Source organism: Magallana gigas, chromosome 4 (genome assembly GCF_963853765.1).
Source record: "Magallana gigas chromosome 4, xbMagGiga1.1, whole genome shotgun sequence".
In the NCBI taxonomy this organism is placed as follows: Eukaryota; Metazoa; Mollusca; class Bivalvia; order Ostreida; family Ostreidae; genus Magallana; species Magallana gigas.
Window position 1 is genome coordinate 51,579,858 of NC_088856.1, and position 16,975 is coordinate 51,596,832.

General features: G+C 34.4%; 1 protein-coding gene across 1 annotated transcript; it reads right to left on the reverse strand.

Moving 5' to 3' along the window:
- Positions 1 to 267: 267 nt before the first annotated feature.
- On the reverse strand, positions 268 to 15,110 carry LOC105348562 (mitochondrial-processing peptidase subunit beta). Its single transcript, XM_034448904.2, has 14 exons — positions 14,955 to 15,110; positions 12,967 to 13,098; positions 12,002 to 12,088; positions 11,566 to 11,695; positions 10,589 to 10,680; positions 10,148 to 10,254; positions 9,530 to 9,609; positions 8,599 to 8,723; positions 7,813 to 8,051; positions 7,195 to 7,260; positions 4,746 to 4,862; positions 4,155 to 4,212; positions 3,583 to 3,658; positions 268 to 548 (listed from the first exon to the last, which is right to left on the reverse strand). Exons 1-14 carry the CDS (start codon positions 15,015 to 15,017, stop codon positions 484 to 486), a joined length of 1,437 nt encoding a protein of 478 aa, XP_034304795.1. The 5' UTR covers positions 15,018 to 15,110; the 3' UTR covers positions 268 to 483.
- Between the last annotated feature and the right edge of the window lie 1,865 nt (positions 15,111 to 16,975).

Consider the following 16,975-nt stretch of genomic DNA (forward strand, 5'->3'; position numbering starts at 1 on the left):
TTACATGTAAAAGTACACTGTAGAATTGTAACTCATTTATGTTTAGACCAAAAACTTTATAGCAAGTTCCTAATTAAATGAATGTGCGTGCGTGCGTGCGTGTGTGTGTGTGTGTGTGTGTGTGTGTGTGTTCAATCCAGATATTATATTATGCTGTTGTGAATAAAATACATATTAAAATCGAACACACTTAAACCAGTTCTACCTTGCTTTCACATACGTCTATAATTTTCAGTATTTATAAAATGATCAGACAAAACCCAAAGACAAAAGAAACAATAATTTATTCACAATGTGACAGTTAACAAAGCACTCATTGTTATCCTGTACTGTTCCACACAGTACCATACAGCCTGCTATCTGTGGACCAAGTACATTCCATTACACCACACAGTCTAGTTTATTTGTTGTTGATCACTGGTTGTTTATGGGTGTCTCTGTAATTGTTTACTTATTTCACTTCCTACACACTGACCCGGTCGCCTAGAGTCTCAACCAGTAGAACTCGGACCTCAAGGAGGCGTAGTCAGGCACTGCTACCGCTGGACCTACAACAAAGGTCAAAGGTTAAAACCAAGGCGATACATTGAACAAAATTCTCTCAAGCCTGTGATTCAGAAGAGTAGCCAGTTTCTTATTCTTGGGACTGTGTATAGACAATAAATAAAAGATACTTGTAGTTTAAACTGTAGTTCAGACAATCTTTAAAAATAAAACCTAGATGTGACACTATCTTTTATTAAATTGCCCTACCATCCAAAAAAGAATAAAATGGTTCTAATATTTATATAATATTACATATTACATAAATTAACTATTATTTTTTTCCCTTAAAGGGGCATGGTCACGATTTTGGCCAAATTCTAATTTCTGAATTTATTATTTAAATTGCTTTAAAATAATGCAATTTCAATGATCAAATGAAATTTGAGAGTCTTTCATGGAGTTATAAGAAAGATACATAGCTCACAATTCTTTGTCATGTAAACAAGGCTCGTGCCCTGTTTTTAGCTCACCTGAGCCAAAGGCTCAAGTGAGCTTTTCTGATCACAATTTGTCCGTTGTCTGTCGTCGTTGTCGTTGTCGTCGTAAACTTTTCACATTTTCATCTTCTTCTCAAGAACCACTGGGCAGATTTCAACCAAATTTGGCACAAAGCACCACTAGGTGAAGGGGATTCAAGTTTGTTCAAATGAAGGGCCACGCCCTTTTAAAAGGGGAGATAATTAAGAATTACTGAAAATTTGTTGGTATTTTTCAAAAATCTTCTTCTCAAAAACTATTAGGCCGGTAAAGCTTAAACTTGTGTGCAGGCATCATCAGGTAGTGTAGATTCAAGTTTGTTCAAATCATGGTCCCTGGGGGTAGGGTGGGGCCACAATTGGGGGATCAAGTTTTACATAGGAATATATAGAGAAAATCTTTAAAAATCTTCTTCTCAAAAACTATTTGGCCAGAAAAGCTCAAATTAAAATGGAAGCATCCCCAGGAAGTGTAGATTCAAGTTTGTTCAAATCATGGTCCCCGAGGGTAGGATGGGGCCACAATTAGGGGTTCAAATTTTACATAGGAATATATAGAGAAATCTTTAAAAATCTTCTTCTCAAAAACTATTTGGCCAGAAAAGCTCAAATTAAAATGGAAGCATCCTCAGGAAGTGTAGATTCAAGTTTGTTCAAATCATGGTCCCCGGGGGTAGGGTGGGGCCATAATTGGGGGATCAAGTTTTAAATAGGAATATATAGAGAAACTCTTTTAAAAAATTTCTCTTAAAAACTATTAGGCCAGAAAAGCTCAAATTAAAATGGAAGCATCCTCAGGAAGTGTTGATTCAAATTTGTTCAAATCATGGTCCCCGGGGGTAGGGTGGGGCCACACTTGGGGGATCAAGTTTTACATAGGAATATATAGAGAAAATCTTTTAAAAATCTTCTTCTCAAAAACTATTAGGCCAGAAAAGCTCAAATTAAAATGGAAGCATCCTCAGGAAGTGTAGATTCAAGTTTGTTCAAATCATGGTCCCCGGGGGTAGGATGGGGCCACAATTAGGGGTTCAAATTTTACATAGGAATATATAAGGAAATCCTTAAAAATCTTCTTCTCAAAAACTATTAGGCCAGAAAAGCTCAAATTAAAATGGAAGCATCCTCAGGAAGTGTAGATTCAAGTTTGTTCAAATCATGGTCCCCGGGCGTAGGGTGGGGCCACAATTGGGGGATCAAATTTTACATAGGAATATATAGAGCAAATCTTTTAAAAAATTTCTTTTAAAAACTATTAGGCCAGAAAAGCTCAAATTAAAATGGAAGCATCCTCAGGAAGTGTTGATTCAAATTTGTTCAAATCATGGTCCCCGGAGGTAGGTGGGGCCACAATTGGGGGATCAAGTTTTACATAGGAATATATAGAGAAAATCTTTAAAAAACTTCTTCTCAAAAACTATTAGGCCAGAAAAACTCAAATTAAAATGGAAGCATCCTCAGGAAGTGTTGATTCAAGTTTGTTCAAATCATGGTCCCCAGGGGTATGGTGGGGCCACAATTGGGGGATCAAGTTTTACAATCTTTAAAAATATTCTGGGGAAAGTTTTCGGTCCAAAACTCAGTACTTAGTGTGAAAGCACAGGTTATGAGATTAAAGGTAGATTTAAGTTTGATGAAACCATGATTCCCTAGAAAATAGTTGGGCCACGAAATGGGGAGGGGGGGGGGGGGGGGTTATAGGAATAGAGAAAAATCTTCTTACAGGTACAACAACAAAAGGGGCTTGGTATTTACCAAAAAATAAGAGGTGGATAAGAATTGGCAGATTTTCAATTTTTTTTTTAGCAAGATCTACTGAACTCAGTTGTCACAATATTTTGATACTGTAATGCTAATTTGATCAGAATTAAGGCAATTGTTGCTCAGGTGAGCGATGTGGCCCCTGGGCCTCTTGTTGTTTACATAGTTTCAATACACCAGTTAAAATATTTTTTCAGCCAATTTGTCTGTCTTTTTATTCATTTTAATCATATATAAACAGTTTCTAACGTTTAACACATTCATTCTTGGTCTAGAACTGGAATTTTCACTTCAACATTCAAAATGTAAACAAACGCTCTGTTTACATTGCAAAGAATTTCAAGCTCTGTAACTCGCTTATAACTCAACAAATGACTCTCAAATTTTGGTTGACTATTAGAAATGCATTACTGAAGCATTGTAAACATTAAAATTGGATAAATAATTTTTGACCAAAATCGTGACCATGCCCCTTTAATCTGGGCATTATCACCTTGAGCTAATTCCACATTCTCCTTACTGTTACATGTATTATACAGATTCATATGATTGCTGCCATAAATCTTTCCGTATGAAATCTTATTGTTGCAGAAAAAGTCACATTTTCATTCCCCAGCATACTCTTTAACATCTATAGCAGCAGAAGTGACATTCTCATTCCCCAGTATACTCTTTAACACCTGTACATTGGTCTCTTTAGCAGCAGAGGTCACACTCTCCTATTATCTTTATCACCTCTACTTTGGTCTATGTAGAAGCAGAGGTCACATTCTCCCTAACACCTGTACACGGGTCTTACCTATGGCTGCCAGGGCAGGACATCTATCGTATATATACTTTGTGCAGACCTCTCGGACCTTGGCAGCGTTTACATTCTACCAAAAATAAAGAGAATTGTTTAACACTATATTATTGTTTCATTAAATAATGAGAAAAATTGACAGTGTAATTATACGCAAAGCTCAACATACATGCACTCTCATACACAAACTTGCTGACTTTTAATTTATACAAACAAGAGTAAACTAAACTATATATGCATAAAGCACCGTATACAAAGGTAACACTCTTCCATTTAAATTATTTTTCCACTTCAACCAGTTTCAAATCAAATTGCATTCAAGTTATAAAGTTTCATTCAACATGTTGAAATAAAAATGGCAGAAGTTTCTTTTTCTTATTGCCAGATTTTTTTAAAAGTCTGACTTTGCGTAATGTGTATGTGTTCTGTTTTCCTGGTTGTTCAATCAATCAAATACAGAGATCAGACAACTGAGCATCAACCTCCGATTACGTGACAAGCAGCTAAAGCCATGTAAATACATTTGCTTGAAAACCATCTCAGGAAAAATCGAACATAAGGAAACTTACATCAATTCTATATTCAAATTCTTCCAACGGCACTCTTCTTCCATATGCCAGCATTTGTCTGGAAGAGATAGAAAAAACGAACATGATACTTTTTATCAAACTTGTTTTATTGTACTTTGTGTTTGTAGATTCCCAATGAAAAACATTTCTTCCACCAACAAAAGTCAATAAATTATGTATAATCACATAGCATTTCATCAACAACAATATCCCACAGAGAAATAATAATATCAAATTCACCATTTTGTAACAAACAATGGTACTGTATACAGGGTTATTTTCGCCCCGTGTTATTTTCGCCCCGTGTTATTTCGCCCTTTTCAACTTGCAAACGGTTTCACCCCATCTCTGCATCATTTTCAATACTGTAGCATTGACTAGAGTCATTTTAGAAAAAAAGATTACAACTAAATTTTTTAGTTTGAAATTAGGACAAAAATAGACAAATCTGTTTTATCTGTTTAAACTTTCAATACATATGAAACCAATTCCTACACATTACATTTAAATTTTTTTAGCCCAAACAATTTTGTCCTAAAGCCAAATTCATCACTAGCACCCTTTAATAGTTTCACCAATATTGACACGAACCTTCCAATATCCTCACAGATGGGTGTGGTTCCGTCCAGCTGGAGGCGGAGATTAGCCTTCAGGATGTTTTTCGCTCTCTCCACTTCCTGGTCTGTAATTTTTGTACATAATGCGATCCTGCAAGAAGTCATGCACAAAGTAATTAACAATTTTTTTTCTTTGTTATAATAATTTACAATTGCTCTTATAAAATTTCCATTAAACTGCGAATATAAATACCTTTCATATTTTGTAACTAACTAATTAAGGATCAGTGCATATTCAATCACTTTAGATAACACTGCACCAAGAACCATTCCAATCCTAGGTTATCGGTATAATGGTATTACTTCTGACATTACAATTCTATGCATTGTTCTCATATTATGTAATTGGTATCATCCTGACATGATTACACTGCGTACCATTCTCGTACAATGTAATTTGCTTTCTGCTATTCTTACCCTGCGAACCACATTCTCTTTTAACATAATCCAATTATTTCTGATATTGTTACTCTACATAACATTTTCATACTCCATGTTACTCTACATAACATTCTCTTACTACGTAATCTTAATATTTCTCTGTTCTGACATTGTTACTTTACGTACCATTCCCTTACTACGTAATCTTAACATTTTTGGGAGTTGATTTTAATCAACTCTCCTATGCAGTTACTCAGACAAACCGAAAGTGAATCAGTGTTTGGACCTCAGCACAAATCATTGCTGCTAACTAAACAAGACTTAGTTCTTGAAAAAAATTAATAAATTCGATGTAATGTATGCTAAAGCATTGTTTTTCAAGGAAACTTATTTATAAATACCTTGAAAATAGTCAGATTTAAAATGGTACGAACAATTTATATATTTTTGTAGTCATTTGTATTCCTACGCCAGAGTTCAATATAGTCTTGTTCAACTAGACGCTCGGCTGTCTCCGTAAATCCTTGTCGGAGATTTACGGTGTCAGCCGAGCGTTTGGTTGAACGAGACTAGAGTTCAATATTGCTTAGATCCATACAATTTTCGAGAAACATTTTTATTACTGATACATAGTTTGATTGAATCAATTTTATCTTTAAATATTATTTAACATGATTCATATGGGGGTTTCTCGACATTCTTGTAGAAAAAGTCCAAAAATTCATATTATAAAAATGTGCGTAATTCAAATTAGAAACTACATGTACTTGTCATGCAAAATAACATATCATTGATTTTAAAATAAATAAACATCGACAAAATCAACTCATGTCAGTTCTTCAGTACTTTGATATTACATTGTAACTCTACGTACCATTCTCCTACGAGGGTCAATCAAAAAATACGAAGACTTTTGTCATAGCTATGTTACTTAACGTCATATCATTACTAAATTTGGTAGACATAATTTAGCAATACTTTTAAACAATTCACAAGAAAAAAAGTTAATAAATTACTTTATTTCTAAGAATTATTTAGAATCTAATCCTGCAAAAATGAGGTCACGGCGCACGGTCAAAATTTGTGTAATGTCATCAATAAACCATATAATGATAAAATTAATATCTCTATAAATTGGGCTTAAAACCAAATAATATTGAAACCTCAAATTAAGTATAGTCATGGTATTCTATTTTCCAAATAATGATGGGATATACCGTTTTGTCGAACAGATATTAGAAACTAAAGACAGGTAGTCCTCTTTAGAATTGACTAAAAACATCGACGTCGCCGGACATCACGGCGCAACGAGAAGTACACACAAAATGGATTTAACTCAGGAAAAAGCCGATACATGCTGTGAAAATGCTCAATGGTTCAAAAAACAAGTCAACAATTATTTGCAAGTTTGTGTTTAACTGTAATAAATTTTGTGGGGGCGGTGGTAATTGTATTTTAAATATAAAACAATCTGAAAGAGAGTAAAATATCTGTAAATAGTTGGTCTACAAATAAGTAACGTCAACCGACATTCAGGGTTACCCTTACTGTAAACTAAAAGATACACGGTTAGAAAATGAAAACTTTGAAGAAGTAAATTACGATTCTCGAACAAATGTGTGCAAATATGATGTTAAGTGGGTCAGTGCCATTGTAAATTGTAAGGGGAAAGGCACAAGAGACTAAGCGTGATATAAAGATGAGGTATATCTATAAACTGCGCGTGTTTAATCTTGACGTCATGTTTTGAACGTTACCGTGCGCCGTGGTGACAAAACATGTTGTTTTAAAGATAATAATAATAAATACCGTTTCATCAAATGGACTAAAACTTCGCATATCAATAACATAAGTGTTGGTGCACAGATTAATCTGTTCAGTATGACTTTCATGAAGAATATATGATACACAGCAACATTGTCTTCGTATTTTTTGATTGACCCTCGTACTACGTAATCTTAATATTTCTCTGACAAATTACTCTACAAACCATTCACTTACTACGTAATCTTAACATTTTATTACATTGTCCCTTTACGTACCACTCTCTTACTACATAATCTGTAATCTCCATCATCCTTGGGCCCTCACCAATGAAATAAGCTCCCCTGCAAAAAGAAAGATTTTAGACATTGAATAAATAAACACAGCACACAACTACGGAAAAAAAGGCCTAATGGTAGCAAGTAATTAATGGACACTGTTTCATACTACAATAGCAGCAAACAACTAGCAAAATACATGCACTACCCCAGGTGAAAATGTTTTCCTTGTTTTCATACTAGACCTAATGCTTTCAAGAAAAAGTTATTACTGTAAATTCCTAATTAAATGTGAGGAATTAATATCCGCTTAAAATCGTGAGAGGCACATCTCGCCAATTTGAAAATCTTGCTATTATTTTTCTGACAGATGTAAACTAAATGAAACTATGATAAAAACTTGGTGTTTGCGATTTTATATTCCCGCGATTTGATGCAAAGCAGTTGAATTGTGGAATTAAGTACACGGAAAAAATAAGAAATCTACAGTATGTGAACATGTACCCATTTTACAAATGGCTAGACAACAGCAATTTTATTGTTCCCAAATATGACAATTATTTCCTTTGCTTACTGAGAGCAAGTAAACAGTATAGGCTATTGAGCATGACTCCTTACCACAGGCCGGTGTCGGAGTAGTTAGTGTTAAAGGACATGAAGCTATGAGCGGCTGGCTGGTTGGCAAATCGCACAGCCAGACCACTGACCAAATCCTTGCCCCCCATCATGGACCGGTCCCAGTTGCCGATGGCCATGTTGCCGATCATGAGGGGGATGTTGTCTGCATTCTTCCACCCACATGTCTCCACTGCCAGGGCCACATGACACAGCGGCATCAGGTCGTCTCGGATTCTAACCTACAAACACAATCCATCACAAATTAAAACCCACACACATTGTACCTGAAAAGTCTATCTTAATACTGTACATTTACAGCGAGCATAAGAAAACGCCATGTTTAATCCTTACAACATCATAAATATTTAAAAACATTTAAAGTCAGGTTCACTATAAATATAAACAAACTCACATTAACAATATTATACTATTTTTCCATAAAAATAATTATCATATTTAGCGTGTCAACTATATTGCTATGCCATTAAAACGGAAACAAACACTTTGTGTAGTGGGTTTACATGATAAGTTAGATGATTTCGTAAATCTTATTTCTTTATCATATTATAATCAAATAATTATTCACTAGATGTTAAATTCGCAGAATTTTTATTTCAGCAAATATAGCAAAAATTAATTCCGCGAGTTAATTTCCTGCTTCACAGTACCTTTTCATGGTCTAGCAACCCCACCACTACTCTATTGACCAGTTCTATCTACCTTTGAGAAGTCTACCCCCCCCCCCCCCAACTACTCTTATGACCCATTCTATCTTCTAACACGTACGTCTCCTCCCGTAAAGCGACAAGGCTCCTTGAGTGACACGTCTCTCTCCAGCAACGGTTCGTCTGTTCTACCCAGATGTGTAAAGTATTTTTCACCCAAGTCTTTCATTTGTTGGTGGTCAATGCCTGGAAAAAACAACAGCCCAGTGATGTGGATAAGACTAATGCAAATGTTTTCCCAAACAATACAGAAGAAGTTCTTTACAAAAGATAACTAGTCAGTACGTTGTAAACATGAATTTGTTTTCACTCTAAATAAAACAAGCGGAGCATCCCCTCATGACATGAATTATTGTGTGAGGAATGCATTATTTGGGAATATAAAGTTATGTAAATGTAATTGAGGAGACCTCATTGTACTAACCTTCCATTACTACAAAAAGTTTTTTTTTTTTTAGCATTCAACTAATTGACTTTAACATTAACAGGATTTGTCCTTTTACCATGCTAAAGAAGTGTACGAAGTTGGATAAATATCCATGCACAGGTTTTCTTTAAATCCTGCTTCCAAGCTAAAGAAGACACACACACATACACACCCACGCACAGCTGTGATGCTTTATTCCCTTCGCAACAAGTTGAGTGTGGGAATTATAAAGTATTAAATATGTTTGAACAGTGTGATTGATTCATACAGTTACTAATTTTTACAGTAAGAGTACGACTCTAGAAAGGCATGATCTTTGGAGTATATAGCTCTGCATATTTTCTGGACTCACTTAACAGTAAGAGTACGACTCTAGAAAGGCATGACCTTGGGAGTATATAGCTCTACAAATTTTCTGGACTCACTTTATAACCATCACACATCACACCATAGATGCAGCCCTGCATGACTTAAATGTCCCCTTCCCATTTTATCCCCAAAAGAAGCTTGGCAACCGAAGGAGGATAAAGAAGAGTTTTTTAATTTTTTTGATTTTGAGACTTACCCCCAGCTCCAGCCAAAACAATTCTGCCAGGAGAGTAGTGCATTTGGATGAAGTTGGTCAGATCCTTTCTCCTCATGGACCTACAGAGTCAGATACTGGTGATAAGTAATACAAACAAGAGTTGTCAACAGATTTCAGTGGTGTACACTGGCCATTAAATATAACTGCTTTCTAAGACCAAGTTTCCTATCAAAACCTACTGAGCATAAAACTGACAAATCGTCTAGATTTGTGGTGACTCTGAATTTGTGGGTTTTGACAAAACCCGACTATTCTATGGATTTAATGATGTGATTATGCTTATTCTTGAAGAAGAACTAAAAAAACTTTCAATAACTTCTGTCCTAATTTCCATTTATCAGTAATCTGGAATCACAGATCCTCACATAAATTAATGAATCTACAGGAAATTGAACAAAAAGTTAAGGTAAAATGTATTTCAAACAATATCTTTCAAGAGAGTCCTAATGTAGCTGACTTCTTTTCTTTTCTTAACAATTACTCTGCATCTCAGAGATACAGAGTAATTGTTAAGAAAAGAAAAAAAAATGATAGTCAGGTCTCAAGTTTTTCAAACATTGCAAAATAATGGCAGTCTAAGGTAAGGAAGTGTCATACTTGATATTGGCAGTGGGTCCCAGTATCGTCCTCCCCAGGGGGGTTCCCTGGAAGGCAGTGGCGTGCAGGTGATCAAATATGACTTCCTGTAGGTTAGTTTCTACTTCCTTTTAAAAAAAATATAAGAGTTGAATCTCAAAACAAAAAGTAATGACATTGTGAGCAAAAATTACAAGTAATGCCTACAAATTTCGCAAGCTGAACTTAGACAGCAGACTTCATATACTGTCATCCAACTTTTATTCGCAAGAACCTCACAATTGTGAACATTTGTCGCCTCAAAACAATCCTTAAATATCTTGGGTATATAACTTTCAGATGATTTACATCTCGTTTACAGACAACAAGTCATTGTGAACCATTTCATCTCTGATAAATCATGAAATAAAGTCGTCACAAACAAAAATAGTTGACAGTAAATTTGTACTTATTCAATGATACCTCCATTTCTCTGAGAATCACATCCCGCTCCCTCTCGATTTCTTGTTCATCTAACTTACTGTTCTGAACGATGTCTGACAAAATTTCAATGGCTGAAAGAAACATGATGGTAACGTGAGATCTAATGCGATGATACAACAGTTGAATCCACAATTGTCAAAAGTTATGTTCTTTGACAGCTCTCTATAGGGAGAAACCGTAGGAGGATCAGTAGCCTTAGAAGTTTTGAGGTTCGTTACTTTGTCATTTGTCATTTAAAAACTGTTTCCATCTAGTATTCTGATTGCATTAGCATATGGCTACCCATACATGGAAAGAAAGTATTTAAACAAGCACAAAAAAAAAATTCATCGCAGGAAATGTTTGGTGGTATATGGATGAAGAATATTGTTTTTTTCCCTTTTGACCTTTGGGTAAACCCTCACAAATTAACAGACACAATTCATTTTTTGCAAAGTAAAGATTAGACTATAAACATAAAACCACGTTTTCTGTTGACAATTTACAGTCTGGGAGAGGGTGGTAATAAACACGTTCATGCCTGTCTGATTCTCTTGTTACAATTTACCATTACTTTTTAAATTTTTTAACTTCACCTACAAGTAACTTCTCAAAATTCACATCTTTTTAAAGTTCATATGGCTTGCATGCCATTCTGTTAATTCAATTTCACATGTTTTGAAATAAATTTCTAATCCAGAGTCCAGTGTTTAAAAAAACCAAATTAATCAATCAATGCAAAAAAACAAGCTTTTTGGGAATATGGGACAGATATTGGAGATGTTCTATGGGAGATGTTCTATGGGACAGTTTATATTCGAGCATCACAAAGGTCTGAATAACTTGTCTGAACATAATGTAATATAAGTACCATGGCCCTAAGATGGACCTATCAGGGAGTCTCATGTTGCATTTTAAGCTTCAATTTTGAGTTTCAGCCTTAATAGGAGAAATCATTCAAAAGGACATCTACTCACCTTTCTCTACATCTTTAGACAGACATTTCGCATAAAAGACGGTTGTTTCCCTGGATGTGTAAGCATTCAAATGAGCCCCCATATTTTCCACTTCCAGTTCTAGCTGATTTCGTGAGCGTTTTTGTGTTCCCTATCATATAAATTTTATAAAAATCAAATACATGTAAGCTGTAAATTAATTTTTTTTTTTACAAATTTAACAAGAAGTTTATTTTATATCAAAATTAATTTCAAGATTAATTTAGCTGAATTAAATTTAACTTTCCCAAAAATCAAAAACCATTTGATCAACATGTTTTCATTCAAGATAATAAGTTAGAATTGGTGATAAAATGTTTTAAGTTATCTTTATGGTTTTTTTCCTCCACAGGAATTGCTCAGCACCTGTTTGTACTTTCAGTACTTTGATTATTCCTTTTAATGGACTGGTGATTACCTTGAAAAACATGTGTTCTAAGAAGTGGGCGACCCCATTGTTGTTGGCCGTTTCATATCTGCTTCCTACATCAATCCACAAACCCACCTACAAACAACATTCATTTTGTTTCTTCAATATAATAATTAGATCATAATTCAGTCACACAACTGGCAACCTATTACATAACTGTTTAAAATCAGAATATTCAAGACACTACACACAATTTGATTTTATAAGCCTCAACATCTTCAAATACAATATAAATAGACATCACACACATTTTGATGTTGCTAACCTGAACAATTTAAACATTCAAAGAGTTAATAATCTATTGATTTACAGTTCTGTTCTATTGAATACTGAAATCTACCGGTACGTACAGTTTTAAAAAATGACTAAACTTTGTCAGCACTGCAATGTACATGAACTGTAACTTCTGTATATATTGAAATATTCAATCGGTTTTTTTTTGCCCCTTTCACTTTCCCCCTCTTTGTCAGTGGAAGATTTCAACACTAAGCCAATGCCAAGGACTGTGTCAGGGCAAATTCAAGACGGGGCCAAACTGTTTGCAAGTGTCAATATACTTTTAAATAGTTGTGAACAAATTGTTTATATCTTACATGATCGGAACTGTTTATTTACAAAATTTGCAAGCACTATACTTATAAATAGTTGTGAACAAATTGTTTATACCTTACATGATCAGAACTGTTTATTTACAAAATTTGCAAGCACTATACTTTTAAATAGTTGTGAACAAATTGTTTATATCTTACATGATCGGAACTGTGTATTTACAAAAAGAATTAATCTTCTCTCTCTGAGAAAATGGCACAGAACAAACTTTCACTAACAGAATTACTTAAATTTGTAGGCGTGTGTGTGATTTGGTGCGTTTGTGTGGGGTTTTAGTGGGTGTATGTAATTGTGTGTATGCTTGTATTTCATAAATTAATAAATTATAACAAAGTTACACTTACGGTGCAGGTGGGGGAGCCGATACTCTCGGTGGCAACTTTCATTCCACTGGGGAGAGTTGACACTACCGTCTCTGGAACATTTACTTTCTGCTGCGTTTGAGTGGAAGCTGCTCTCCAGCTGGGGCAAACAACCTGAAAAAGTCCCAACTCAAAGAATTACAAATTATGTAACTTTTATACAAAAATTTCTATGTTTTCCAATGTCTCTGTCTGTGATAATTCTACGAATCGATGTTATACTGTATAGTCCAATACATTTCATCATTTACTATTTCAATATTTCATCATACAATTGCTGAAAATTTTATAAATATATTGATTATTGAGTACTGTAATAAGGAATCACTCCGCCGGATTAGACAAATTTTACTGTATTTGTCTCAAGTAAAAGGGCCAGAAAATGTCCAAAAGGAGCATGGAATTCTTGCTTATAAAACACAGACTACTGAATGTCGTTCAGACTGCATAATCATTTTGATACATTACCTTTGTCTTCTATAGTTATGCAGTAAATTTTGAAATTTCAAATAAAATTCTAGAAATGTGGTGCTACCCCAGTGAATCAGGTTGGGCACCAACCTAATCTCAGCGAGATTCGTCAAGACTGAAAATTTTTTGACGGACGTCTCTTCCGAATCTCAGACCAGTGCCACACAAAGTGATTCGGGAAAATTTGCTCCAACTTTATTTTTTACACATGATATTTATATCCCATTTGGAATATATTATATTCCAAACTGGCTAATATGTTTTACGGTGCTACCGTTCTGGCGAGCACAGCAAGAATTACACATACCTTGCATCATTGTCAACTTATATATAGTTTTATTTAGGTATCAACGAACGTCAAAAAATTTTTGAGAGAGTATTGCTCTACAATAAGTATGCCAAAGGTACTAAATTTAATGGTTATGATACATACAGCGCAACCCCCTTCCCAGAGAGAGAGAGAGAGAGAGAGAGAGAGAGAGAGAGAGAGACCGGTACCTGTTTGTAGGTGTGTAATTTCCCACTTTTCAATTTAATGCAATATCTACATAATTTTTTTAAACTGTTTATTTTTTCTTTTTATTTCAAAATGTCCTATTGTTTATTTCCTCCCTACTCATGCATGCACAATTAGCTTAAAAATGGATCGATATGACAGTAAAGTATGGCTCTTGCTAATATATATACATAAAATCTCTATATTAAAAAAGATTAAAAACAAATCATACGTCAATGAGGCAGGTATCGCAGTTAATACTGAAATAGCCAGTACACTCATTGCAGATGTTTGATCCACCTCTAAATTTATCGCGGGAAATATGGCGCGAGTGCACTGTGACGTCATTCATGAATTTGTTCGTCTTTGTTTACGTTTGTCGACTCAATACGAAGGTATGGAAGCATGTAACAAATCTTTTGAGTCTCGCCAAAGCATATGCGGTACTCAAAACGTGTCTTCAAACTTTAGGACACCGTAAATTACGAGTTAAAAGTCGGCCATTTTTGGCATAGCACCACGGGTGAAAACATTAGAGAGCATTATGGGACGTAGACAAAAATTTTTGTTTGATGAACAGTAGGTTTCGCTCGTTCTTTTTCCCGCGCACACTGGTTCTTAGAGCTCGCTTCGCTAGCCGGCGCTGCGCGCCGGCGAGCTGCGCTCGCTATAATTAACCTAAACTATATCCCACATAGTTATATAAGTTAGTAGAGAGAAAATTCGAGTGGTACTTCTTGCTTCTGTGTTAAGTGATTAATGCTGCAGCTCAAATTCTGAACGGATATCATTGACAAAACATTAAACAAATTTATTTTCCCTGACCAAATCCAATCAGTTAACTGTTGCTGTATAAATGAACCGGTATATTTACTCTGTGAAATGACCTTCACAGTAATTTTCATTTGATCTTTCTAAGATCGAAAGGCAAGCAAAATAAATTGTCCCTAAGTTTAAATGAATGAAATTCTATATATTCTGATTTTGCATCTGTAATTCTGACCTGCTGGGAGCGGCAGAGATATCTTGCCAAGGGACTGGCAGATCCCAACAGTCGAGACGACATGATTGTTGTGTGCTGTAAGGACGCATGCGCTGTAAAAAAGAACCGGAAGCGTATTGTATATTGAGTAAGTTGTTCGTCGTCTTCTTTTCGGCAGACTTATTGCGTCGGGTTCGGCATACCGAAGCAGACGAAGTTCGGTGCGTCGATTTACCCAAATGGACCCAAATGGAACGTAAAATGACCCAAATGGACCCAAATGGACCCAAATGGAGCCCAAATGGACCCAAATGGAAACCCAAATGGAAACAAATGGACCCAAATGGAATCACAAATGGAAACAAATGGAAATTAAATGGCATAATTGAAGATTTTATTTAATAATTTCAATTATATAATGAATAATCAATAAATAAAAATTCTAAAACGACATTTCCCTGTGTTGTAAATGATTTTTTATTGATATATGAATTTATATATAACTATAAATAAAACTTTTGATATATAATCCTATCGAAATATCTTTTAATTATAACAATATAATTCAAATATTTATTTTCGATATTGGATAAATAATCCAAACAAAAAATGATGAGCAACATAATTAAGAGTAAGTTGCATTGACCAATAAAATTTAAGGGTTCAATACCATATAGAGACATCAAACGAAAATGATGAGTAACATAATTATGAGGATATTTCAGTGTCCAATGAAAAATCATAATTATTTTTTTTTGAGAACATAATTATGAGACGCGTGTCTTTAAATACCTCCCAAATTGCCCCGGACTTAATTGATCCGACTGTTTCTACAAGAAGGACCATACATACTCTTTACGAGGTAAGTTTGTTAATCCCATTGAAATAGCAAACAATTTTTTTAATTTTCAGTTTTTTCAATTCCATTCAGTTTAATCGCTCAAAACATGAAATGGTACATATAAGGTCAATCATTATATACAGTTCAAAAGTCTGAGGTACATTTTTGGTTAATATCAAGGAAAATGACCATAATAAAAGATAAATATTAGTTATGTGAAAATGGTCTAGTTGTAGCAGATTAACAAAAACATTTTATCTAGCGATATAAGTATTTTTGTATTCTAAAATAGCTTGAGCTTACCATGTGCAAAAAGGGGACAACATTAAGCTACGTTTTAAGATTTATAAAATGAGATATAATACTGTAAATGAAATCAACAACAAACAATATATTGCAATTAAAAAGATCGTTAATTAAATGAGCAAGTATAGATCTTTGAGTGTTTTGTATGTCCATAGTAATACATATAACCAATAATGTTACTGGTAATATGTATTAAATGAATGGTCGATTAGAAGAAGGAAAATTAACTACAATAAAAATCAAGTGTGGTCTATTATTGATTAACTATATATAAAAACAAAACCTTGGGTTGTTGAGAAATCAGCCTGTTAATTAACTGTCAACACATTACCTACAAGTTGTATATAGACACCGGTATACACACACACCGCATTGGGCGCTAACGCTACTGTAAACCGAATAATTCACACCTCGCTCCCTTGACCTCAATTAATGAGTGTGTTCCCGTTTTGCACACATTTGATAATTGGGAAAAGAATAATAAGTGTCTTATGTTTATATTTAGGTTATATTGTGCATTCATCGATTTTAATAAATGGTCTTTTTACAAATATCTTATCGATGGTATACATCTTCAATACTATTTAAGAAAATCTATTCCCATTAAATTACAGAAATATATAACTAAATTACGACTATCGTCACACCGCCTGGCTATTGAAACTGGTAGATATAATAACACAAATAGAGAAAATAGATTTTGTCCACATTGCAAATCTAGTGTTGAAGATGAATTCCATTTTTTATTTGTTTGTCCTCTATACAGAACATTGCGCAGATTATACATGAAAGAATATTATTATAAAAAACCTTGTATGTTTAAATTAATTCAACTTTTTAATACTGACAATGTTAAAGATCTCTGTAATCTTGGCAAATTCATCTCAAAAAGTAT